The 27186-nt window shown below is 31.6% G+C and overlaps 3 protein-coding genes across 16 annotated transcripts in view; 2 read left to right on the top strand and 1 right to left on the bottom strand.

Annotated features, from left to right (window-relative positions):
* Window positions 1-820: 820 nt before the first annotated feature.
* Window positions 821-7703, top strand: Rop (Syntaxin-binding protein Rop). Of its 2 annotated transcripts, none has more exons than XM_083099972.1 (11): window positions 821-887; window positions 2783-3079; window positions 4014-4117; window positions 4517-4665; window positions 4758-4973; window positions 5051-5149; window positions 5233-5440; window positions 5529-5777; window positions 5891-6078; window positions 6170-6324; window positions 6436-7703. In XM_083099972.1, the coding sequence occupies exons 1-11, from the start codon at window positions 860-862 to the stop codon at window positions 6495-6497; spliced, it is 1755 nt and encodes a 584-aa protein (XP_082956098.1). In that variant the 5' UTR covers window positions 821-859; the 3' UTR covers window positions 6498-7703. The 2 variants fall into 2 exon arrangements, with proteins under 2 accessions (XP_082956098.1, XP_082956099.1); XM_083099973.1 differs by lacking the exon at window positions 4014-4117 and adding an exon at window positions 3591-3694.
* A 301-nt stretch (window positions 7704-8004) lies between these two features.
* Window positions 8005-19059, top strand: Ass (argininosuccinate synthase). Of its 3 annotated transcripts, none has more exons than XM_083099978.1 (9): window positions 8005-8247; window positions 8326-8394; window positions 8601-8846; window positions 9168-9313; window positions 9386-9650; window positions 9739-9877; window positions 9992-10093; window positions 10240-10447; window positions 18908-19059. In XM_083099978.1, the coding sequence occupies exons 1-8, from the start codon at window positions 8140-8142 to the stop codon at window positions 10401-10403; spliced, it is 1239 nt and encodes a 412-aa protein (XP_082956104.1). In that variant the 5' UTR covers window positions 8005-8139; the 3' UTR covers window positions 10404-10447; window positions 18908-19059. The 3 variants fall into 3 exon arrangements, with proteins under 3 accessions (XP_082956104.1, XP_082956103.1, XP_082956102.1); XM_083099977.1 differs by lacking the exon at window positions 18908-19059 and adding an exon at window positions 10573-12703; XM_083099976.1 differs by lacking the exon at window positions 18908-19059 and having other exon boundaries at window positions 10240-12387.
* LOC145971874 (homeotic protein female sterile) overlaps window positions 10764-27186 on the bottom strand; it is a 34266-nt gene continuing 17843 nt past the window's right edge. For 8 of the 11 annotated variants that reach the window (XM_083099948.1, XM_083099946.1, XM_083099945.1 and 5 more), the window contains 8 exons: window positions 22997-23079; window positions 22594-22714; window positions 21788-22162; window positions 20996-21610; window positions 20345-20490; window positions 18888-19037; window positions 17881-18186; window positions 10764-17290 (listed from right to left, as the gene is read on the bottom strand). In XM_083099948.1, the coding sequence (XP_082956074.1) occupies window positions 17225-17290; window positions 17881-18186; window positions 18888-19037; window positions 20345-20490; window positions 20996-21610; window positions 21788-22162; window positions 22594-22714; window positions 22997-23079 (1862 nt within the window). In that variant the 3' untranslated portion in view covers window positions 10764-17224. The remainder of the gene's footprint in view (window positions 17291-17880; window positions 18187-18887; window positions 19038-20344; window positions 20491-20995; window positions 21611-21787; window positions 22163-22593; window positions 22715-22996; window positions 23080-27186) is intronic. The other 3 variants (XM_083099950.1, XM_083099951.1, XM_083099956.1) reach the window with 3 other exon arrangements.

The following is a 27186-nucleotide window of genomic DNA, read 5'->3' as shown; positions in this document are numbered from 1 at the left end:
AAACTTTTTCTTACGTGACGTTTGTGTATCTTCGAATCTAAATGTTCTAAAGTTACAACTTTTTTAGAAATGTACGATTTTAAATTGACCAATCATGGCGCGCATGCGCTAGTGAATCTGTCCCCAGAAAAACAAATTTCTGCTATCACAAAGTTCGCTCCATTTGACATTTACAAATATTTCGAAGCGCTTGATTGACCAATTGGAATAAAAAAATCTTTATCTCGAGAAATCTTATTCCGATCGATCAATTTCACAAACAAAATGTTTTTAACGCCAAATGGAGCGTATATCCATAATCTTGATGTTCTCATAATTTCACAAAGATTGTTAAAGAATCAAAAACTATTGAACGTATTTACTATGAAACGTTTAGATAAATATTGAGCCTTTCAAATTGATGGCTTCAAGAACAAAACGACATTTAGATTCGGAGCAAGTCGGCTGTTATCCACGCATAAAAAAAATTATTGAATCTTCTCTCTCATTTCTAATACACGATAGATCGTAACGTTTTCGTATAATTTCTTTATTACCTATTCTTCTATTCAGAGGCGAATTTTTTGCCGTGTTCAAGGCGGTCAAGGGTTCGCGATTCTTCCAACGGGGGTTTCTCAGATCTTTAAAAATAAAGTCCAAACGAAAAATAATCGTATGCGCGAGTCTTAAAACGCGCTGAAAACAATTATTCAACGAGAACTTACCGCTAAAATATACGAAGCAAAAGAGGAGAGGAGGAGAGGACCCCATTACCGTATCGCGCAGGTGCCGATCGAAGTGGATACTCGGCCAACTTCGTTGTGCAATTCGGTGACGAGATCGCCATCTGGCGAGCAGAGCGACAGTCAGTCCTAGCAACATGGCGCTCAAGGCACAAGTCGGTCAAAGTGAGTAGCGTAAAAAAAACAGAAAATTCGTGCAGCATCATTTCTGCTTCGAGCGTCATTAATCGCGACATCGTTGATCGGCCACGTGGCCACGCGATCGCACCGATCTCGCGTCTATCAAACGCCGTCACGTCAACGAAATTCACCTCGAATAGGCGTACGCGCTCCCCTCTCGCTCTTCCTCGCCCCCCACGATGATTCATCGGATGGCGAGGAGAAACGTCAAACACTCGCTCGAGAGAGAAACGTACTTTCAATCTTGGTTCCGATCGAGAATTTCGGTTTCAGGGAATCGGAATTCCCGGAAATCGATTACCATTTTCGAATTTCGATGTTGCGTGTCAATTGTCAAGCGTAAACACCCTCCCCCCGCTTTTCTGAACTTTTTGCGGAAGTGATTTTTTAATCCCCGGTTTTCGCGGTTTTCTGACAGTTTTGAGACAATATGACGACAATAGACGAATATCGCGAAAATATCACAGCGAAAAGTGAAAGGTCATTGCGATGCGTGGGAAACGTGGTATTTTCACGTTCAATGATTATGAATGATAAGATCGTTTAAAGCTCAATCTCGTCCATGTCGCGAGGAATCGAGAGAAAAAAAGCAGCGTGCTAATTTTTTATCAACACGAATGACGTCTTGAACAATGAGCGTGTTCAGGCGCACTTTTCTCGCGCAAATATCTGTTGCTCTTTTGGAGTAATTCATTGTTCGATATCGGTATACTTTCGAAAATGTAAATGTAACTAAATGTGCTTTTTGTTCGAACACGAAATTCGCAATATTGCACTTCCATATGTTAATGAGATGCATGTGTACATACATATATATAATCATAATGTTCTCTTATATTATTTTCAATCTTTCCCTCCCTCTCATTTAAAATTATACATGCATAATTAAATGGAATAAATATTCTACTCATACAGTACAGAATATTGCAACAATATTATTAATATTGTTGTAACATATGGCAATATTGCCGCAATGTTATGTGCTGTATGGGTTAGTAACACGCACACACATTTTATATTAGCTTGAGTTGAATAATCTGAGAGAATAATAAGTCCCTTTCGTTTTCTTACTTTGTTAAACGACCGCAAAGTTCGTCTTTTTCGTATAAAGAATTAAAGAAGATTTCTGTTTTGCATCTCGCACGTCTATAAATAAACCAAAGGGGATATCGGAAAATGGGGTCTGCAGCTTCCTTGATACACGCCTGAACGCAGTGACGTCACTTTTCCATAGGGACGATCAATATATGTACATGAAGAGCGTCAAAAGACTTCTTAGTGGCTCAATCTGCGTGTCAACATCGTTAATTGTTAATGATCGCACTGTCAATAACCCATGCGAAATTAATTACGTTCCCTCATCATCGTTGGCATTAATTTTCCCTCATCTTATCTGATCGATGAAGCAAATTCACTATTTCTCCCTATTCTCGATTTCTCGAGAATAAGATGTAATATTGCAGAGAAGATATTACAAGTTATTTTTTATTTTTTAAATATATAATTTATGAGAGATTATTTCAAAAAATTTTAATAGTAAGTTAATTGAGAGAGTTGCAATAATTTTCACGGTTTTTTTTCTCTTTTAAATATTTATTGATCGAGTTCCGACTTACAGAAACATGCAACATTCGAGCAATTACTATAATATTGATCTCTCCTGTCGCAGTGTGATATAAATATTACGGTAATATCGTTTTTTCTGTTAGATACATCGTGAAATTTACTAATTGAGATCTCGTGTTTTCAAAACGTCAATTTCCTTTCGTTATTCCAAATATTATCATTATTTTAATCGATTGTGAATATGCTTTAAGAACATTAGATATTATTTTTCTCGAAGATTTACCATTTTGGTAATAAATTTTTTCGCGTTGCAGAGATTATGAATGAGGTGATCAAGCAAAAGAAGAAGACAACAGGTGGGGTGGAATGGCGGATCTTGGTGGTGGATCAGCTCGCCATGAGGATGGTGTCCGCGTGCTGCAAGATGCACGATATCAGCGCTCAGGGTATCACTTTGGTGGAGGATATCAATAAGAAACGCGAGCCTCTGCCGACAATGGAGGCCATTTACCTCATCACGCCCTGTAATTCATCGGTGCAGAAATTGATCGACGACTTTAGTAATCCGACAAGAACTACTTACAAGGTCGCCCACGTGTACTTTACGGAAGGTATCGGGTCGCAGTTGTATTTCCTTATTCACGTTCTAATGATATCCCTTCTCCTCCATGGCGAATCCGAATCGGTGAATTTTGTACAACTATTTGCCTTAGTTTTCGAATTTGCAGCATGCGAATTATCTCAACAATCGAGTCTGCAATTTAATTTTCATTCAACTGCAAGATTTTTTATTTAAAATATTAATTTGCTAAATTATATTTAATATTGAATTTTAAATATAATTGTATGATAAACATTCGGCTAAAATTTTTGGCCAAAGTTGTCACACACACTCGAAATTCATCAAAATAAAACATCTCACTGATTCCCACAATCAATCACCATGCAAATGTAACCGATTATCTAAATTCAACGTAACGATACGGATTAAAACATGTTGATAAAAATTGACTAGTGTTTCGAGAAGAATAATAAGAATAATCGCACGATATTAAATCCGGTTCGACTTATCAGTTCATTATCCATGGGGTGATTCGACATACTCAGTATATTTCTTTGCAGCATGCCCTGACGAGTTGTTCAAAGAATTGTGTCATTCGCTGGTATCTAAGCACATAAAGACACTAAAAGAGATCAACATCGCTTTCATACCATACGAAGAGCAGGTAAAGCAATGAAAAACTATGACAAGGATGTTTGAGCGTTTTTGTCCTTCATGGTGATGGGCATATATCACATATACACAACACACATACATCAATACAATTATTCATCACATTTATCATATCACATTTACGCGATGATCTATGTTCACTTTTCGGTCACGTAAATCTAATCACGCGAGTCTTCTCGGATATCAGTCAGAACGATATAAATACAATATTATCCTCTCTTCCGATCTGTCCAATCCATTTTGAGCCTTTCATATGTGATTCACAAGCACACTAATAATCAGAATGCATTCATGCTTGCACTCGATGCCAGTATGCCCGGAGGAGCTGTTCAATGAAATCTGCAAGTCTCTCGCCGCTAAAAAGGTCAAAACCCTCAAAGAGATCAACATCGCATTCCTGCCATACGAATCGCAGGTGACGAAGCAGACGAAAATAATAAATAAATGCTATAGTTGTAGCTCTAGAGCGCGAAAACTTGTAACTTTATAATCTTCAAGTTATTCACGAGCTTATAGATTTCTCTGCTTTTCCGATTCGTCGAGATTTATTTTTCGATTGCAAAAAACTAGGCGATAGACTTTCTGTTGAAGAAAGAGCTTCTCATTATCTCTATTTTTGAAAGTTTCGGTATGTTCAGCATACATGCTTGTAATGTGATTACTAATCGAATTGTTTCTGTAATTTAGTCTCGTTACTTTCGGAAAATTTTAATTGGCTTGCTTATTTACTTTGCTTTAAGTATAAAACTTGTCTAATTAGATTCGCATTGTATCGCAACGAGAACATCGCAAAATTAAATATGCCATAATTTAGGTCTTCTCATTGGACTCGCGCGAAACGTTCGCTTGCTTTTACAACCCCTCTTTCTCCAACTTGAGAGCGGCTAATATGGAGCGAATCGCCGAACAAATCGCAACACTCTGCGCCACTCTTGGGGAATATCCGTCGGTCAGATATCGCAGGTAATTCTTCAAATATAATTTAAAAATAGAGATTATGTCACAAATAATTTATATAAGCGAACTCTTCAATAATATTAAATAACTTGTTGCAGTGATTTTGATCGCAATGTTGAACTCGCTCAATTGGTGCAGCAAAAACTAGACGCATACAAGGCTGATGAACCGACAATGGGAGAAGGACCTGAGAAAGCACGTTCTCAATTATTGATCCTAGATAGAGGATTCGATTGCGTCTCACCACTGTTGCATGAGCTTACGTTGCAAGCCATGGCATATGACTTGTTAGATATTGATAATGACGTTTATAGGCAAGTAAAGTTTCATTATTTTTATTATAAATTTAAAGCACAACACTGTCTAAAAGACTATTCATAATGTTTAATAGATTCGAGGCAACAGCAGGTCAAGAAAAAGAAGTATTATTGGATGAAAACGATGATTTATGGGTGGAACTCAGGCATCAACATATTGCTGTAGTGTCTCAGTACGTATATAAATATAAGACTCAAATTTTTGGAAAGATTAATAACTGTGAAGAGTATTGTAACAGTAATACTTGTTTTCCAGGAATGTGACTAAAAATTTGAAAAAGTTTACAGAATCAAAAAGAATGCCGCAAGGTGATAAGCAGAGTATGCGTGACTTGTCGCAGATGATCAAAAAGATGCCGCAATATCAAAAAGAATTGAGCAAATACGCCACGCACTTGCAATTAGCCGAAGACTGCATGAAGCGTTATCAAGGAAACGTAGATAAACTTTGTAAAGTGGAACAAGTATGTAATAGCTACTCCATAATTCATTTAATAGATGATAACTTTTTATTATACATCTATATCTTTAATTATACATCTTTCAATTTAGGATTTAGCTATGGGTACCGATGCAGAGGGTGAACGCATCAAAGATCATATGCGAAATATCACACCAATTTTACTAGATCAGACCGTGAATCATTTGGACAAGTTGCGAATCATAGCTTTATATGTCATTAGCAAAAATGGCATCACTGATGAGAATCTTAATCGTTTGGTTCATCATGCCCAAGTGTCCGTTGATGATAAACAGACTATCGTCAATATAGCAAATCTCGGCATCAATGTTGTTGTAGATGTAAGTTGAAGAATTTATAAATTAAGCTTCGAAGTTGTCAAAAAATTTTAGTAACACTTTAACTGGTAATTTATTTTTATTGCATGCAATATATTATTGTCTGACATTTGTAGAGTAATCGCAAAAAGTTATATACGGTACCACGTAAGGAAAGAATCACGGAACAAACGTACCAAATGAGTCGTTGGACTCCAATCATTAAGGATGTCATGGAGGATTCCATCGAGGATAAACTTGATTCTAAACATTTTCCGTTTCTCGCTGGACGTGCAGCCAGTTCAGGATATCATGCACCAACCAGGTATATCATAAAAATATTGTCTTTTTTGTTTAAAATTAATTAATTAAAATTATTAATCTGTTTCTCAAAACATTACTTTATATTTGTGTAGCGCGCGATATGGACACTGGCACAAAGACAAAGGTCAGCAGACTATTAAAAATGTTCCTCGATTAATCGTTTTCATAGTTGGTGGCGTATGTTTCTCTGAAATACGATGTGCATATGAAGTTACAAATGCATTGAAAAATTGGGAAGTTATAATCGGTAAGGAATATTTGGAATATATACAATTTATATATTCGAATAATTTAATATTAAAACACGATACGTTTAAAAAAATCTTATTTATCGCAATTAAAAATATTTCTGTTGTAGGCTCATCCCATATAATTACACCAAAATCATTCTTGAATGACTTGAGTAAAGTGCACGTCTAAATTATCATGTAGCTAAAAGAAGAGATGACCATACATTCCGAATCTGCCGCTAGTTTCGACTCCATCAGTAATACCAGCTATAAAGTCATCAATGATCTCTCAAATACGAAATTAGGAAACTAAATAACGAACAAACAGTCAATTCTTTAAGGAAGATGGTGAAACTCATTTGAACAAAAACATCGAGCGTATGCAAGTATTCTATTATATAGCTGTCAGTTGAGTAATATATAAAAGTATTCATGTATTAGTCAAGCACGAAGAATCTTGATCGATCAGACAAGTCATCTAGAATCAAGTGCCTGCGCGAATACAGAGTCACTAGAGATCGTATCAGACACGTTGGCAATACTGATGTAGATCGCACCAAGATGTGTAATGGGCAATCGAGCCTTTAGCAAAGCTTTAGAGATATATTCATATGCATTATGTCACTCTTTGTCGGTAATAAGGAGAGGAATTTGTGAAGATCTATGTGTCTCGTAGAAGAGAATCGTGATATTTCTGTACATTTCTCTTATTATTAATATTTTGTGTTAACTTCCGCTCGTTGAAACATGATGACTGAGTTGACATCTAAAATGTAGATCGTTTTTACTTAGTATACTTTTGCTGTACTTTTACTTAGTATACTTTTAGAAAAAAATCATAATTTTATCATAATAGAGAAATATCTCAAATCTAAATGTCACGTTGCAATTCACTTTATTCTCTTATCTTCTCTTCCCTTATCACTCAAGTACCAGTATGATATGAAGATTATTTATCTGACATTATTATTTCTAATTAATGGTACTGGATGTAAAATAAAATCTCTAGTGTGTATGAACCTAATACTTATATTCCCTTTGTTAACTTATTTATTTTTACTTTAATAATTTTATGCAATATTCTAATTTTCGAGCTATCTAATTGTCAGTTTAGACTACATTCAATGTAATTCTCCTAAGGATAGTTTCAATATATTCAGCAAATGTTCAGCACTTTCTTTGACAGAAACGACTACTTACTTCTATTGAATACAATGCCGATACAGTTATAATACTGTACTCATATGTATGTATGTGTCGTAAGATTTATTGCAATATCGAACCGCAATTGTTATGCGATTGTGGTAAAGAAGCGCTTTCGACGAGAAGTTTGCGCCTGTCGATGAATAACAATGGTAATATTCGTTAATGTAATGTCAATAAATGTTGCGATCTATTAACGGAGAGATTATTATAAAGTTAAATGATATTTATAAAGTATATCCTGTTGTGTTATACATATATATGTATATATATATGTATGTAGATTATAGTTGGAACAAAATGTTCTGCTTATAAAGGCCTAAAATGCGTTCTATTTGTCTCTTTTTAATTCACTTTACCACATGTATGCATTGCAACACAGAACACAGAATTGCTTGGATGAAATTCTTATCTAAAAATGTTTAGATATATCGACTCAGCTATCTCAAGTTTTCGAAGAGTTATCAATAATACAAGGTTAAATAAACATGAGATCTAAGATTAATAAAGTTGTCATGAAACGGACTTTAACACAGTTAACTCTGTACTGTCTCAACAGCTGTTCTTTACTGTTAGGTCGTTTAGAGTTTTTTTGTTTAATTTCTACTTAAAATACAAAACTGTAAAAGATGGCAGATTTGAAGAAAAAGGTGATTCTAGCATATAGCGGTGGTCTAGACACCTCCTGCATATTGTTTTGGTTGAAGAAGAAAGGATTTCAAGTTATCGCTTACGTGGTAAAAATTTTTATAATTATATAATTTTTTCCTGAAATAAGTAGATATAGAAATTTGATTATATTTGATTATATTTAGGCGAATATTGGGCAAGATGAGGATTTCGACGCGGTTAGAGAAAAGGCACTTAAAATTGGTGCTATTAAGGTAAAATATTTCTTTTATTTTTAACATATTACACCATTCTGATTAAAAAGGAAAATATTGCAAATTTTACAATATAAATTGATAAATATTATTACGATTATTAATAATATATTAGTTAATTGTTCAATATATTCATAATAAAACAGTAAATAATCTAGTTCCCTCATTGAAAAATTCGCATAATGATAAATTCTATTGTTCGTAAGGTTGTGATAGACGATCTTAAAGAAGTATTTGTTACTTCTTATGTATGGCCTGCCGTGGCTTGCGGCTTGCTCTACGAGGGAAGATACCTTCTAGGCACTTCTGTAGCACGTCCGTGCATCAGCCAGGGTTTGATCAAACTCGCGAAAGCCGAAGGCGCCAATATAATAGCGCACGGAGCAACCGGAAAAGGAAATGATCAAGTTCGCTTCGAATTGAGCTGCTACAGTCTTTATCCTGATATTACGGTACTTTTCACATCTATTTCGCTAACAACTATTTGACAAGCAATACAAGTTTAAAATGTATATCGATAAATTTAGAAGGAATTTATCTATTTATATGTATAGACGTTTTTCAGTAAGGGGACACAGTGTATCACTTCAACCTTGTCGATTGCCAAATGTAAACAAGAATAAAATGATTCACTGTGTTACGCTTGCTGAAAAACGCTGTGTATAATGTAGGGGAATATATTCTCTATAAATGATTGTGTATTTTATGAGCATAAAAATTAATTATATATAAAAATTATATATGATAAAAAATATAAAATTATATACATAAAGGTTTTAGCTCCATGGAGGGAACGCGAATTTTACGAGAAATTTCAAGGAAGATCAGACTTATTGGAGTATGCGCGACAAAATGATATACCGATCTCAGCAACGCCGAAGGAACCGTGGAGCACTGATGCTAATCTCGTTCACATTAGGTATAACACACGTAATGGATATTTAATAGAAGAGATTCATATTCATATTAATTTCATTTTTTATATTTATAGTTATGAATCAGGGGTGTTGGAAAATCCTGTCACTCCGGCACCGAAAGGGCTTTATAAAATGACTGTTGATCCGATAAATTCTTATTTAGATGCGGAGGAAATTGAAATTAGTTTTGCGAAAGGATACCCGATCAATGTGAAAAGTCTGAAAGATAACAAAATATACGACACTCCTTTAGCGATAATCGAATATCTGAATAAGATTGGAGGTGCGCATGGTATTGGGAGGATAGATATCGTGGAAAATCGATACATCGGATTAAAGGTGCATTTGTAGTAAATTTATAAATTGTTGAATAAAAACAAATATAACTTAATAACAAATATAATATAATATCATTTAAATGTTTCAGTCTCGGGGAATTTACGAGTCACCGGGCGCCAAAATCTTGTACGTCGCGCATCAAGACTTAGAAGTGTTCATCTTGGACCGTGAAATTCTGAGAATCAAATCGTATCTGACGGACAAGATGTCGGATTACGTTTATAATGGTATAGTTAAATATATGTATATAAAAAATATAACATTCAAATATAAGAAGAATATTAAAAATATATTTTAAATTTTCTTAGCTAAATTACTTTAAAAATGCTTATCTTATACAGGTTTCTGGTTTTCGCCCGAATGCGAATTTGTACGAGAAAGCATCCAACATTCCCAAAAATACGTAAACGGTATAGTGAGGCTGCAATTGTACAAAGGAAATGGTTGGTATAAGAATCATATAATTTGTATCAAATTAAATTAAAACCATAACATCTCAAACACACTATATTTAATACGTGGATACGATTATGAATTTAATATCTACAATAATATCAATAATAATTATTCTTCTTTCTATCACATGTAGTTATGGCGATCGGTAGATCGAGTGAAGTTTCATTGTACAACGAGAATCTAGTGTCAATGGACGTGCAAGGTGATTTCGAGCCCGCGGATGCTACTGGATTTATTCGCATACAAGCTCTAAGATTGCGAGAGTTTCATCGTTTCAATAAACAACACAATGTCTAACAGCAGCAAGAATTTATTGCGAGTTGTTTGTTTCTCAATAAAAGGTGCGATATAATTTTAACTCTTTCTCCAAGCTATTTTATTACTTTATAAATATCTGCGCGCATTTTTGAAACATAATTCAATATTATCTATGCAACTCTCTTTAAAAGTGTATGTGTAATAATAGGTATAGTATCGCATCGAGAGGAATATGTACATATTTCGTCATATGTGACCGAACGTGTATATGTGGCTAAACGTAATGGACAAACTAGATCTAAATAAAATTCATTTTGAAAGAAATTCGATTATGCGCTTTACATACGCTTTTATGCATGCGAGACGAAGAAAGGTGAGGTTTCGCAATAAAATACTACATTTTTGCTTTCATATTTTAGTTATTAATAATTAAATCTTAAGATTGTTAGAGCATATACTTGTAAGGGCTATAATATATGTGCTTATAATATACTTTTGAGGATATATTAATAGTATACATATAGTGATTTTTTTTCGTATTTGCACTCTACTTCGATTTCGCAACTTAAAGAAAAACTGTCAAATATAAAATTATGCGACAGTTGCTCCTTTAGCCGCGATTTTCTATACAGGTCTCTTACTTGCGTCTCTTATTTACTTCTGTTCTCACACTCTCTGCGTTTGTAAATATTATATAACATGCAAAATTACACAAACTAGGAAAGGTAATTTCTCTATGCATGTACACAACGAGTAGTCTCTTGTATTCACAATTGAATATTAGTTTAAATATAGTAATAAACATGGTTTTTTATTTCTGCTGATTAATAACAATATAGATTATGTGTATGTGTGTACACATATGTATACACGTATATGTGTGTGTATATGTATATATATATATATATATATATATATATATATATATATAAAATTCAGGTTCTGTCAAAGTAATTTCAATATGCATATCAAACATTTTACGCAAGAATACAATTTATTCCAGAAAAAGGAAGACATATCTATTTTTGATAGATACATCTTTTATCGCTTTTCGTTTCTTACAATTCACATTCTGTTTTGACGATAGTTATATGTGTATATATGTATGTATGTATATGTATGTATGTATATGTATGTATGTATGTGTATATATATATATGTGTGTGTGTGTGTGTATATATGTATATATATTATAGATTGATGTTGCTAAATAAGAAATCCTTATACATATGTATAATCACAAATAATATCGCATGCATTCCTAGTCATAAATAAAAATGGAATTAAAAAGATGTATTTTTAATATATGTAACATCAATTATTAAATCTCTGAAGTGTCATTTAGAAGAAAACCGAAAAGAAAGAAAAGCTTTTAAAGCTTCATAGGGAATTCTTAGTAAAGAATTTACAAATTGTATTATAAGATTATATTGGAAAAATTAAAACTCATTACAACATTTTTTTATGAATCAGCATTTTTTAATTCGATTTTTATTTATAAAAAATTATATTTAACATAAATATACGAAAGTAAATTTTCGAAAGCTGCCGTCGTTAGTGTAACGAAGAAAACGGAGATACATGAACGCAACGCTCGATAAACAATCGCTCTTTTCTCTCGCTCTTTCTTTCCCTTATTTAACAACATCAAGCATCTCTTTATATTTCAGCCATTTATTTCCTCTCATCTCATAATTATTTATATACAACCTGTTTAAATGTTCACTATCGTTAGTCATAGTAAGTCTGCTAAAATTCATGTGCCATTGGAGATGATGTGCGCCCGTGGAAACTTATATAAAAAATTACTTTTTGATACAGTTGTGATTTTGGTGTTACTTAGAGAAATATGTATGTATACTTGTTACACCCTAACTTATGCTGAGATCTAGCGGGTTATACAATTTATCTATCCGTTTTCTTTAACGATTATAAACCTTATCACATATATAAAGGTTATATACTTTTTATTGGTACTTAATATATATTTATACATAGATATATTCTATCCGTATTTAACATACTACCAATGATTTCTCTTTGTATGTACAATTACAAACCACGTATTATACAATCTTAATATCTATTACACACATTCTGTCTTTTCCTACACATTCTCTCTCTGAACTATTTCTTTCTTCCATGCATTCAATTTTTTTTTCTTCTTTCCTGTTATTACATAATTAGGATTCATATATCCGGTCAGCACGTGTGAGCACGTTATCGTGTGACGCAACATTTATGACTTCCGATAACTTTCATCATGTCTAAAGATACATGATTGGTCAATATAAATGTATATTCTACAAACCAAATAAAATCGAAACATTTTGAAGGGATATGGAACTTGTTATTTTGTATTTTCAAATTCTGTCGATGATAATCAATTTCAATATTACGTACAAAAACATTTTACACAAAAAGAATCTTATTCCAAAAAAAAAATCCATCATTGATGGACATATATTTATCACTTATATAACGTTCTTACAATTTACATTCTAAGTGTTTCACGATACACTAAAAGCAAGCATACATTAAGCAAAATGAACGATTAATGCAAAACTTTCGAGGTTGTGATAAAAGATGTGTGGAAAGAAGAGCACAATTGATATGTTTGCCGATTTTTATATAAATATAATGTGTTTCACGATACTTTAGAGGCAAGTATGCATTAAGCAAATGAATAATTAATATAAAACTTTCGCTATCAAAATTTAAAAGATGTGCACATTATTCACAATATTTGTTAGCATTCGATTTATATTCGATTCGATTCGCTTATCGGATTGTAAATAAAAAAAAGTTTGCATTTGATAAGCTGTTCGTTTGTTTGTATGCATTTTAATATATATTTCATTATTCTACCATTATGTTAATTAATACACAAAATGTGTTCTAAACAAATAGATATATATCTATACAAGTATAATTTGCTTTTATATCCCTTTGATATCATGAAAGACAATTTATGGTAGAAACATTTGATATAATTTCTGTCACCTGGACAATTCAATATCCATTATTTAATTAATTTCAACTTTATTAAATGTTATTGTTAATATATGCATTAAATATGGTAAAAGTTCCTCAGAGTGCAAGATTGATCATTTAGTGATATATAAAAGTTGATAGGTAATATCGATTGTGTGCTTCTTTCCATGAATGTCGTTTTATCGTTTTGATTTATATTCGATCCGATTCTTATTTAAAAAATTTGATTTCACGTTAATTGTTAACTTGCTCAATGTATATCTTACTCCTCTATTTTCATGCATTATTTAAATTATCGATTTTAATTAATATATAAACGATAAAATTTTCTCTAAACAACTAGTCCACATGTGTGCGCGCGCGTGTGTATATATACACACATATATATACACACACACATAAAATTCGCTTTTATAGAACATTGTGAACAAAAGAATTTCTAGCAATGAATTTGACAATTTTTGTCAACCATATCGTGAAAAATTCAATGTTCATTATTTGATTAATTTCTCAATAAGAATTATAAATAACGCTTTAGTATTTTTTAATTGCTTCTGTCGATAGTGTAATTTTTCTAATACGTTGGACACTAATGTGACATTATAATGTCTGCTATTGACAAAACTGTTGGTAGTTTCATTAAAATCAAAGAATTCTTTCACAATCTAAATACTCAAAATTTTCGAGATAAAATAGCATGTTATCATTTTCAATTATGCATTTTTTTCTTTCTCTAAATTGAATGCTTTAGACAAAACGACATGTATGGAAAGAAGCACACAATCGATATTACCTACCAATTTTTATACCAATTTATCGCTAAATGATTAATCTTGCACTCTGAGGAACTTTTACCATATTTAATGTATACATCAACAACAATAATATATCGATGACTAAATCATTGTACTAATGGCGCGCAAATTATTATTGCACCGTATAAATAGTGCAAGATCTCGAGATCTCGTAATTTTTTTAAATTTTGATTAGACAGGAACTTTGAATCATTTATATATTAATTACAAATGGCAGAAATTAATTAAATAATGGACTGAATTTTTTGGGTGACAGAAATTATATCGAATGTTTCTACCATAAATTGTCTTTCATGATATCAAAGCGATATAAAAGCGAATATTGTACATGTATAGATATATATCTATTTGTTTAGAACACATTTTGTGTATTAATTACATAATGGTAGAATAATTGAAATATATATTAAAATGCATACATTGAGCAAACGAACAACTTATCAAATGCAAACTTTTTTATATTTTCAATCTGATAAGTGAATCGGATCTAATGTGAATCAAATGCTAACAAGTATTATGAATAACGTGCACATCTTTTAAATCTTGATAGCGAAAGTTTTATATTGATTATTCATTTGCTTAATGCATACTTGCCTCTAAAGTATCGTGAAACACATTTATATAAAAATCGGCAAACATATCAATTGTGTTCTTCTTTCCACACGTGAAATACGAAACATTGTTTTATGTAAAATGCACTTAACTTTTAAAAAGGAAAATGCATAGTCGGACATGCCGTTTCATTCCGAAAATTTCGATTGTCTAGATTTAAAGGAATTTCTCGCTTTTAATATGTCGAGTTTTATTAGAAGAGAAATATATTTATTTGATCAATAGTATAATATAGAAATAATATATAGAATAGAAAAAATCGTTAAACTATAAATAAAAAAAATGAAGATTTATGTGAATAATCTTTAAAGTATCCTCTAAGTTTGATATATTGTGACCAAAAGTTATACACGCTGAACAATCAGGGGGAATGAGCCAATTAATAAAAAAAAAATCGCACAAATTACACGAATTAAGCAAATTTTTACTGAGAAAAGATTATATTGATAAAAGAAAATTATAATACATTAAATATATGTATATATATTAATAATATAATATATAATATATTAATTATACATTTATAAATGCAATTCTATTTTTTAGTTTTTAGACAAATCTTTGTCATATATTGTCGGCAATGATAATTATGGTAACGATGACACTTTGTTTGAAGTAATCCAAAATTATTATCATTGTTTCAAAAGATTAAAGATTTTAAACAAAATTATGATTTCAAAAAAAATGACTATGTGACAATTTATTAGTTGGAATTGATTGGAAGAAAATAAAATAGAAAATCTCGAATTTAGATTCTTTTAGACCAGCTAACTTTTCATATTCTCTATTTAAAACTTAAATGATATGACAAATTAAAAAATAAAAATTATGAAAGTATTTCAATATTGTGTCTGTGTGTGTGTGCTTTTACTGTACTTTATCTTTTATCAATAAAATCTTTTTCTTAACCAAAATTCACTCACAATTTATATATATTTTATTTGGGCGGCGGCTCTTAGTTATTAATCAACTCCTGTCCAATTGTTCAGTGTATAATTTTCCTCTGCTCAATCATAATGCATTCAAATATTATTTATTTTAGAATTCAAATGATATTTTAAGATTATTCACATACATATTTTTTATTTACAATTTAATAATTTTCTTGATTCTTTAATTTAACAATTTTTCTAATTCAATCCCACTTTACTGATCAAATAAATACATTTTTTTCTAATAAAATTTATTATTCACAATTTGATATCAGCAATGCGATATCATTTTCTCTTAAAATATACTAAAGATTAGATATATATAGCTTGACCTAGTGGTTGGTAGGATCGAAATTACTTCAACTCTAGAATCTTATTATTTGTAATAATTGACAATGTTGTTCTAAAATGAATTAATGTATAGCTTTGAATCTGAATGACTGGTTGATTTGCAATGTTCTTCTGGATCAATCAAGATATTATACTATAAGTATGATACTTTGATTGACGAGCAATTAATTAATGAGTCACAAGCAGATAGCCATGATGATTATTATTAAATTCATCAAAATGGATATATTATGTGAAGTGATAGTAACAAGTATATATATATTTAAATTATATTTTTAGCATATACTACATTTGTAAAATGAAATGGCGATGCCAACATCGAATTGTGAGAATAACAAATTTCGTTAGAAAACAAAATTTATCCCATCAATAGTATGATATCGAAAATATATCGAATTAAAAGAATTATTAAAATGTGGATAAATACAAACATGTGATGAATTTAATAACAATTATCATGATTATATATCCGCTTGTGACTTTTATTAATCAATTGCATACATATTTTATTGGCAACAAGCTGTATTATAATAATCCTACCAACGATTAATGACTGAACGTGGAAAAATATAAAACTTAACTAAATGTACACGACTCTTTTTTTCCCCCGCGCCTACATTCAATCTAATTTCATACATTCGGTACACATGCAATCTTCTTATTCACATAATATATCTTGTGTTTTGTCTTCAAATTTACATAAAGTACAAACTTATGAAAACCGGAAAAATGTAACACAATAGCTAGTGTAGCATTTTCGAAGTATCATATAAGTATTTATCTAATTACATTGTCACACTTTGATGTGTGTATGTCCATCAATTTAATGATAACACAATTTGTCTCAGTTTATCATTTTAATAAACTGTTCATTCTATTGTTCGTGTCTTCGGATAATCAAAAGTTCAATCAAGAGGGGTTTTATCTGTTGGAATGTCCCAACTATACCACCACTATAATAATTAGCACGAAAATGTCTGTGTCGTCAGCGTCATTATTCATATAAGTTCATCAATTAGTATTATATTCATTCTGCTTATTAATTAACGTCACCTTTTCAGATTCCTCCTACAATGTTAAATATAGAAAACGTCAAGTATATGTCCATATTCTGTCCAAGTTTTAGTGAGTCTATCATGAACAGTGTATAGTAACATTATAAAGACTCCTCAAACGCAGCCATCAAATCACTTTGCATGTTCATGTCAATCTGGCCAGCCATCTGAAAATATAAATAAACTATTTTTTCGCGAATGCCTTTGCTTTGAATGTTAAAGATAATCTAGATATATAGCTATTTAGAATAGACAATATTCAAATTCTTACAAATTTACAATTATTTAAATTATTATAGTAATCGATATTACAATTATTTAAATTATCGATAATTAATTAACATTTGTGCTAAATTCTAACTTGAAAAATTGTATAATATAAATATTTTATATGTAGCATAGCACATAAAGGTTATTAAAATTTTATATAAATTGAACATTATTCAGCTAATAATTAATATATTATTTAAATTATATTTAAACTATGGAATTATAAGTTATTTCGATCATATGCAATAAGTTATTTTAAATTCTTTTACATATGATTAAACACACAATCATAACTCTACATATTATATCGTGGCAAGACATCTTTCTAACTTTGTCTATTATAATGCTATTCTATATATTGAGCAATTTTGTTTTATTTTTCTTTTTTCTGTTTTGACCTGTTTCGACCTGTCTTTCTTTTTTCTGTTTGGAACTGTTTTGAAATAGAACTTTTGGAAGGAGGATGCGAAAAATATTAAGTACTTACCGCTTCGCGTCGTCGACGTTCTTGTTCCCGCAGCCTCTGACGTTCTCTTTCGGCAGCGGATTTATCCTGAGTGGATGAATGACTCGGACTACTACTATCGGTATCAGCAATGGCTTTCACCTCTTCCGCTCTTGTTGTGGCAGTCATAACATTTCCTTGCTGATCTCCGACAGTTTTCCTAACTTTGTCCAGAGCATCTTCTTCCTCTCGTTCCCTTCTTCTCTCACTTTCTTGCCGCATCCTCTCTCGCTCAGCTTGTTCTTTTTGCTGTCTACGCATCTCTTGCTGTTCCATGAGTGCTCTTTGCTGTTTTACAAATATTAATATGTAAGTGTATTAAATAGATAAATATATTAAATATGGAATTGAAATCTATTAATTCGTTATATTATTATATAAATAAAGAAGTTAAATCGACAAAATAGATGTTTGAATAGTGTAATTGGTAATAAAATTTATTTAATGGAACATTTCTTTGTGTGTTTATTAGTGCTTACGAGAGATTTTAAATTAGACTGAAATTGAGATTTTAAATTATACCGAAAAGTTAATGTAACGGAAAATAATAAAGGTCACAAGAGATTATGATACTAAACTGATCATATACTGAACAGAAACTAAACTGAATTTTGTCGCGCAAAGCTTCCAAAGGTCAAAATTAAATATTGTAAATATTGTCTCTGTCACTCACATGTGATCGCATATCATAGACAAAAAAGAAAATATTTGTGCGATAAAATTCGATTTAGTTTCTTTTTGGACATAGCCTCTTGTGATTTTCAATTGTCATTTTATGTTTGTCTTCAGGTTTAATTTAAAATTTCGATAAAATCAATAGTAAAAACGTTTTATTAAGTATTCTTTTATATTTCCTAATGTATTATTTAAAAATATTTTATATTATCAAATATATTATTTAAAATAGTATTTTGTGTGTAGAGAAAAATATATAATTGATTTAAAAAGTTAAAAGAAAAAAGAAAAAAATCACAGTATTAGCAACTGACCCTATCTTGCTTTTCTTTAGCTTGTTTTTTGAATGCCTGGAATGAATCTCGGGCTGCGCTCTTCATATTACTCCCTGCCGCTGATTGAGGACTTGAAGCTTGCGCCAGGGAGGACCACGAGGATGCATTCTTTACATTTTGCTCCACAGTCTGTTGAATCAATAATATTTAATAAATAAAATGCCCAATAGACGTATATACAAAAGGAATTTTATTTTTGATATATATTTATCACAAACATATATATGCTATTAATCAACTGTCATTTTTAAATGTATATAAAGAGCAGAAAAAATAAAATATCTTCTAATAGAGAATATTTAACAGTTTTATTTATACATGGATAAAAATAATTGGAGATATTTTTATCATTTAATAAACGCTTATAAAAGTTGACATCTTAATGTTATAGTATACTTTCAGACAAAGTCTATTTCGAAAACTATAAATATGATTTTATATATTAACATTTTTCATCTTACTTTAACATTTTTTTATATGTCATTCATCACAAGAGATCTAATATCTGTTCCACCTTCTGACGGTATGAAAGATGTCAAAAATATCTTTGACAATTCTTTACAGTTCCCAAAAGAGAAAATTGATTTCAAAATATATCATTAAGAATGTATTCTTATTATATTTTTTTATAAATATTCATTAAATGATAAAAATACTTTTGGTTATCTTTATCTACATGTAAATAAAATAGTTAAACGTCTTCTATTAGAAGATATTTTATTTTCTACTGCTTATATATGTTTAAAAATAACAGTTGATTAAATTCAGCAACTTCCCGTAGGACATATATATATATGTGTGTGTGTGTGTGTATATTTTTTAGTGTGTATATATATAGGGTGTCCGGAAAATCGCTCGCAGTATTTCGGAAAGTAATTCGAGAAAATTTAAATTTAAATTTTTAAATTTTAAATTTAAATATTTAAATTTTTAAATTTAAATTTAAAAATTTAAATTTAAATTTTAAATTTAAATTAAATTTAAATTTTTAATTTTAAAATTTAAAAAAATTGTACCACAAAATACTATTTTAAATAATATATTTGATAATATAAAATATTTTTAAATAATACATTAGGAAATATAAAAGAATACTTAATAAAACGTTTTTACTATTGGTTTTATCGAAATTTTAAATTAAACCTGAAGAAGAAAGAGGGATGCCAAGCGGACTATAAATTATGATTTTTTTAACGTAAAAGTAACTATAACTCGGAAACGACTTATTTCCTATGTTTATATGGCTTTTTTCCTTCTTTTTGGAATCACTTTCCGAAATACTGCGGACGATTTTCCAGACACTGTATATTTGTGTGTGTGTGTGTATGTATATATATATATGCATGCATGTATGTATATATATATATGTTTATAATATCTATATTCTTTAGATATATAATTTAATTTAAACCGTGCTCAGAATATAGATTTTGTACCTTATTTTTAAAGGCTGAGGCAAAATTTGCAGCCGGATTCTTCGAGTCAGGTGGAGTCATTTTCTTTTCGGGCATCAGCTGCGAACTAGCATGATTGCCCATTGGTGGCATTCCTAGGGTGTTCATTTCTGCAAAAAAAGCTCCTGCTAGAGCAATAGTATTATATATTTGGTTAGTAAGCGGTTGATGTATAGCAGTTAAAATACACATAAAGCAACATTAAAGCATTAGTAAAGATAAAGGATTATTCCACATATAAAATTCGAGAAATCATATAATATCCAATAATGAAGATTATGCTTGAAATATAAAGAATAAGTGCGATTGAACGCAAGAAAAGACCAGAAAGCAAGTAAGCAAAAAACATAAAACTATTAAAAATTGTTAAAATGAAATTAATTAATATGCATGAATCGCATTGTGTATGTATTTTTTATACAACACATATTTGTATTGTAATAGCTGCATTAAGATTGAAATTATTTTTGGAAAGAGAATTGTATACGTAATAAACATGAATTTTTACTATAATACAGGAAGAGGGAAGATATATAAGGAAGATAAGCCCAATAAACACAGATACTGGCGCAGCCTAAATGCAAATTTAGAAAAAGGAATGCTAAGATAAATGCGCAGAAATATTGCACGAACCATCCATAGGCTTTTGCGTCAGTTGAGGTTGAGAGATGGGCAAAGGTTTTTCGTCCTTCTTTATGGAAATCTGGGAAATCTGCATTGGCATAGATATAGGAAGAGGATCGAATATCGAACTCATGCCTCCCAGATTCATTCCCATGTTCAATCCCGGAATGCCGTTGTTATTCAGCATGTTGGGCGATGAATTCCCGCGCTTTGTATTTGGAAACCCATTGGAGTGCTGTTGCGACATCGTAACGTTATGGGAGTTTTGAATATTTGGTAATGACGCAGTAGTATTAATCATATTCTCCAATTGATTGTGTATGGACATGTGCGCTGCCAGTCCTTGCGGTAGATTCATATTCAAACTCGCCATATTGATATTGCCCAAATTCAGATTAGAAGCCATACTCGTCGGCATCATATTCACCGGTTTTACATCCGGTATTAAATTTAAATTGGTATTGGTATTAGTATTATTGGTCGCATGAGATGTCTGGATGAATGGAGGATCCTTCTTAATCGCAAGTGTTTGATCCAAAGAAGGCTGCTGTGTTTGTATAAATGGAGGATCCTTCTTGATCGCGAGCGTCTGCTCCAAAGAGGATTGTGTGGTAGGTACTGAAGCTACATAAAATACATACACAAACCAAGTTACTAATTATATGCGTTCTTCTCTTTTCATACGTGATAAATCTATTTTACGCAAGATATTTATACATAATACTAATCATTTTATAGATCTTATTGTACCTGATAGATCGTACGATTGTGAAAGGACAAACTGTTTACTTATATAAATACCTGATAAAGTATTATATGGCTGTAAAAGATCAGACTGTTGGTTTAAATTTGTTCCATCTGTGGGTACGGGTGTATTTGCATTCGGAAAGGAACTAATGGTCGTCGGTGGCTGCTGCGGTTGAGATACAGCTGGCGAGGCTGTTATAGAATTCGTATTTGTAGGTGTTACGCTGGGCGGTGGAGTCGGTACAGAAACTGACGGAGTCGGTGGATTAGATGTTGGAGGCGGCGGAGTTGGTTTCTTTACAGGAACAGCCTGAGCCATAGCTGTGGGTCGCGATGGTTGCGCTGGCATAGATGGGTGACTTGCGACAGGCATGCCTTGCCCAGCTGTAACAGCAGCCACTGCGACAGGCTGTTGGTTGTTATTGCCTCCTAAAAGAATTTTTGCAATTCGTACTTTGGCAAGTCTGTGTATTAACCGTATGTATCAATTTATTTATTTTTTTTTTGTGTGTAAAAACACAACGTGCCTTCATACTCTTCGTAACTTATACGTCACAAAAACTCTGTAAATGAAACATGTATTTGTATGCATAAACATGCAAAATTGAAAAGTTTATAAATTAATAATTCTATATATCTCTCGCGATATCTATTGAAAAAAATATGAAATTGATTTCAATAGAAGTGAAGAATTATATAGCTAGAAAATATAATTACGATGTTTATATGGTAACTAAAAAAAATACAAATAAGCATATAAGATTTTCAAATATTTATGTTGAATTTTCAACAAATACGTTTTACGCGAAGATTAATAATCATACGTCATATTTATTAATATCGTGATTTTATCCGTATACCTTGCTCTGAAGGAATATTGCTTGATTGGGTTGCAGGTGGTTTTATTGGTCCCGCTGTGTTTGCCGTTGTTGGCTGATTGTTCATTAACAGGGCCCCACTATGATTTAACGTAGTAGGAGCCTGAAGAACATATTATCTTTTATCTCGAAAGATTCGTTGGTGAAGAATATTACACGTACAATATTGGAACAAGAGTTGTTATATATAAGCACCATTTATTGTTGTGCTTGTAATATGTATTCCATTATATCCTTTTAAATTCGGAATCAATTGCAAAAAGAATTCTTTGCACAATAGCACCATTCTTTGGAAAATATTTCTGATCCATTCCGTATAAAAAAAGCGATATAAATGTTCAACTCTCGTTGCGATGGGTCTTTTCTTTATAATCAGTTGTCTTACCGTTGTTACGGTAGTGGTCGTTGTCGAAGCTCCTGGCGGGTTTTTCTTTGCTTTTTTTCTATGTGGACGATTCGACGAATTTCCTGAAATTCAATGTGCCTCTAACAAGTGAGTAATGTGCAGTCAATCATCACTCTCTGTCATAACGAGAGATGAGCAACTAGTGAAATGCAGTGTGCAGAGAGGATACCAGCCATCGAGAATGTCGCAAAACGACAAGTAAAAATGCAAAGTAAAACACATTAAAAACGAACAAAATCAAACAACTTCGGACATATATTTTCTAATAGATTTTATTCATATGCTTATATTATAATTGTATCACTGTGTACAACAATGTTAATTTAAATATCTCAATTGTATGTTCCTTTTTTTTTGTGGACTTTCATCTCTCTTGGTGATTTTTTTATATTAAAAAATTTTAATACGCAGAACGACTTCGTTCTCCTCATTCTCTACATAAAGTTGGTTGTATTCAATTCATTTATGATTATGTGCGTGTGCACATATATATGTATATGTATATATGTATATATATATATATATATACATATATATACACATTATATAAATACATATATATATCGCACGCGCGTCCGCATATACATGTACATGTACACATGTCCCGAAGAGTGTTTTCACACATACATATATTTGATAGATGTATATATTTCACATATATGTATGCGAGAGCACGCGCTTGTTCTCTTCGTTTAGTGTAGCGATAATCATGATTGTAATAACAATATAATAATAATAATTGTGGCGGTGGCGAAAGTGACGATTATAAAATATTGACAAAAATCATCAAATTGCCGTATTTCTTTTCTTTTATATTTTCATATAATATAATGTAGTATATGATAGGAATAATGTATGTAAATAAATGATACGCGATAGTGATTCAACTTCTTCTTCTTTCTCCTATTTCTTTTTAATGAATTTTCGTCCTCTTTTGGGACAAAGTACCACGGTTTTATGGATTCAACTTAAAAAGATGAAGGATACACGAGAGTGACACACTCTTACAGATTGTTTAATATTAAAGTCGTAGTTAGCGCAACATTGAGATCGGTGGCAAGAGACTCCTGCTCGATGTTCATATTATGTGTGTGTATGTGTACCATGTAAAATCATCGGTGAGACGGTGATTGATACATGATGGGACAAGTACCACTGTAGTATCACGAGACAACGTCATTCTTGTTTTTTCTAGATATGTGCTCCCAAACAATTCGTGATCGAACAACAATCACAGCGTCGAAATTTATCGATGGAATGTGACGGACGAACCTTGTTCTAAAACCCGCTCGACGATAAAACGACGAAAGCAACAAAGGTGAGGAGAGGGGAAGAAAACAACGAGAAGGAGTATCAGCGTATCTTAATTTATATAATATAGTTAACTAGACCACCCACATATATGAGCCAACCGCGACTCTTGAAGAGGAGAATTAATGTTTACTTCACTCGTATAAACTTTGTGTGTATGCATTTAGGGGAAAAAAAACAAAATCTCGCGCGTGTCTATGTGTGTGTCGCTTTTCTCCTCCATAAGTGTAACTTATAGCTATTTATTAATATTTTATGATATATTAGTTTTTACTATGTACAAAAAACACGTACGCTCGTGTTATTATTAAATTCGCGATACGCAGAGAGAAAACAGATGGAACGCTTATACATACGAGTCCGAAATAGAAAGGTAATATCGGCGACGTTAAATAAAAGAGATGTATGTGTGTATGTGTGTGTGTGTGTGTGTACACGTGTCTATTTTTCGGATATAAAATATTTGGATTCCTTAAATAATCTGCTTTCGCGTATAACTAGCAGGAAGAGTGATGACATTCGACAGTCTGGATGAAAAGATGCGAAAAAGAAAAAATTTAGACGCGTGCCTGCATACAAAGTAAATGCTACAAAAATTTTGGAAGGCAATATGGATATCATTTTATAAAATGCCCTATACCTCGTGTTACAAGCTAATGGTGATTGTATCTTAATAGATGCGCCGTAGGATCTATCTAATTCAACACACGCTGCCAAAAATTTGTTCTCCCATAATCTAGCTAATTATTCGGATATCTTTCTCTCTCTCTCTCCCTCCCTCTCTCTCTCTCTCTCTTTCTTTCACTCACTCACTCTTTCTCTCTTTCTTTAGTTCACTTTCAATATTTTGGGGAAACATAAAACGGCAATAATATTAATCTGTCCGACATTTCTCATATTCTACCTTTAAATGCTTATATAATTCCAATAATCAATAAATCTCTTAACCGACGAACACTTTTTCCAATTGTGGCTTGTTTGTATCGAGAATTAACGTAGTAATTAATTGCCCTACTTCTTATTTCTCTTTCTCTCTTTTTTTGCTTTCTTTCTTTCTTTTCTGTCGGGACAGTAAGTACGCTGCTGAGTGTATGATTCATGATACTATTTAATTGTACTCGAGTGCAAATTCGATTATCCTTAATGCTCACGTTATGTTTAATTACAAGATGCTCACCTTTTGTAGGCGAAACAGCTTAGAGCGTCATTATCGGTTACGTTCACAATAAATTCTTATCAATATATATCTTCCTATATGTATAAGAACTAAATTTACATGATATCTCAACAAAAAACATTATCATGGAGCGGACATTTACATATAGAAATATAAAAACAAAAAATATCATTAAAATTAATCTTGTTTAAACTCGTATAAAAGATTTTCTAAAAATGTTTTAATAGGACGGGTTAGAGAAGTAATGTTATATTCGAAAAATCATGACAATATTCGTTACTCGGAGATTACTAACGGTATTTACATTACACATTATGAAATACTATTGCGATGAAATGTGTGATGCGCTTGACAGGAATAGCCTACTATTCTCACATATCGAGGCATGTAAAATCACACCAATTCTCATAATTCGCATAATTGTCGTTGACATAGTGATGTTAATTTCAAAAAAGAAGACACTCTTCCCAATTTTTCTTCTAATTATTTGAGCGATGAGAAAACTGACAATGACAATTAACCGATGAAGAACTAGTGGTAAATAAGATGAAACGACGATTTGCAAAGCTTAGCGGAGTGCAAACAATGTGTTTGGAGGCTAGGGCGCCTTGTGTATATATGTATATAGATATATATTTATATATTTATATATATATATATATATATTTATATATGTATGTATTTTATAGATCATTTCCTCTTAACTTGTTTCCCTTCCTACTCCTTTTCCTTTCTACCTGCTTTCACTGTGATCAATTTCTTCGAATCCCTTTTTTCTGTCATTTTTTCCTATCTTACCTTCTACTCCTTTAAGTTTGCACACATATGTACATGCTCAAAGTCATTGATCTTACGAAAAAAATAAATGAGATCTATCAGATAGAACTCGGAGTAAGTATATACTCTCCGCGCTAATTTATATTATCCTCTGTGGATTTATTAGAATTATTTTATTCGAATTTATGTACTTGGAGCAAGTCAGGAAGATTTGTATTCGTTTTTCGCTCGTCTCGCATAAGAAACGTGATGCAAGACGAAAGAAACACTTTAATAATTGACTTCTTAAAGGAAGCACATCTTTGCCTATGGCAAGCTAAGATCGAAGTGGAGATAGTAACAGTGGAACCGATATCTCTTCGTATTTGTAAGAAGAATGTTTCAGAAAATTGTTCTGCGGAGATAAAGTTCTCGCAAGAGAGCGTGACTCATTGGTAAAAAATACAAACGCGTAACATTGTCAACTATATGCTAAACCTTAAAATGTGCACTAATTTGCAAATCTAGCCACCAATACACATTGTCTGCATTCCCGTGTGTGTATCGCTATAATCCCACCGCCTAAATTGTCTCTTTACAATAACCGGTATCATTATAGTCCGCATAGTTTGAAATGTGTGTAAATGACCGGGGGAGCATAAAACGCAGACGTCATTCACGTCTCAATCGGATAATATTGCGTATTATACCCACTTCATATGGTTTAGTGCGACGCCTGTCGATCATTGTACTAGATTCTGAGAAATGATACGATATGAATGAATCAATATGAGAAACCAAAACTTAATGATTCGAAAAACACAGTGATACAAGTAACCGCTGTTCTGATCATTTAATGTATAAAACAAATAACGCAATAAGTTTACAAGAGTTAATATTATTGAATGATCTTTCGGGTTATATG

Source organism: Camponotus vicinus, unplaced genomic scaffold, assembly GCF_025532165.1.
Source record: "Camponotus vicinus isolate PSW18456_S1 unplaced genomic scaffold, iyCamVici1.0 SCAF_5, whole genome shotgun sequence".
In the NCBI taxonomy this organism is placed as follows: Eukaryota; Metazoa; Arthropoda; class Insecta; order Hymenoptera; family Formicidae; genus Camponotus; species Camponotus vicinus.
Note: the sequence above shows the minus strand (reverse complement) of the source record. Positions and strands in the feature narration are given on the sequence as shown.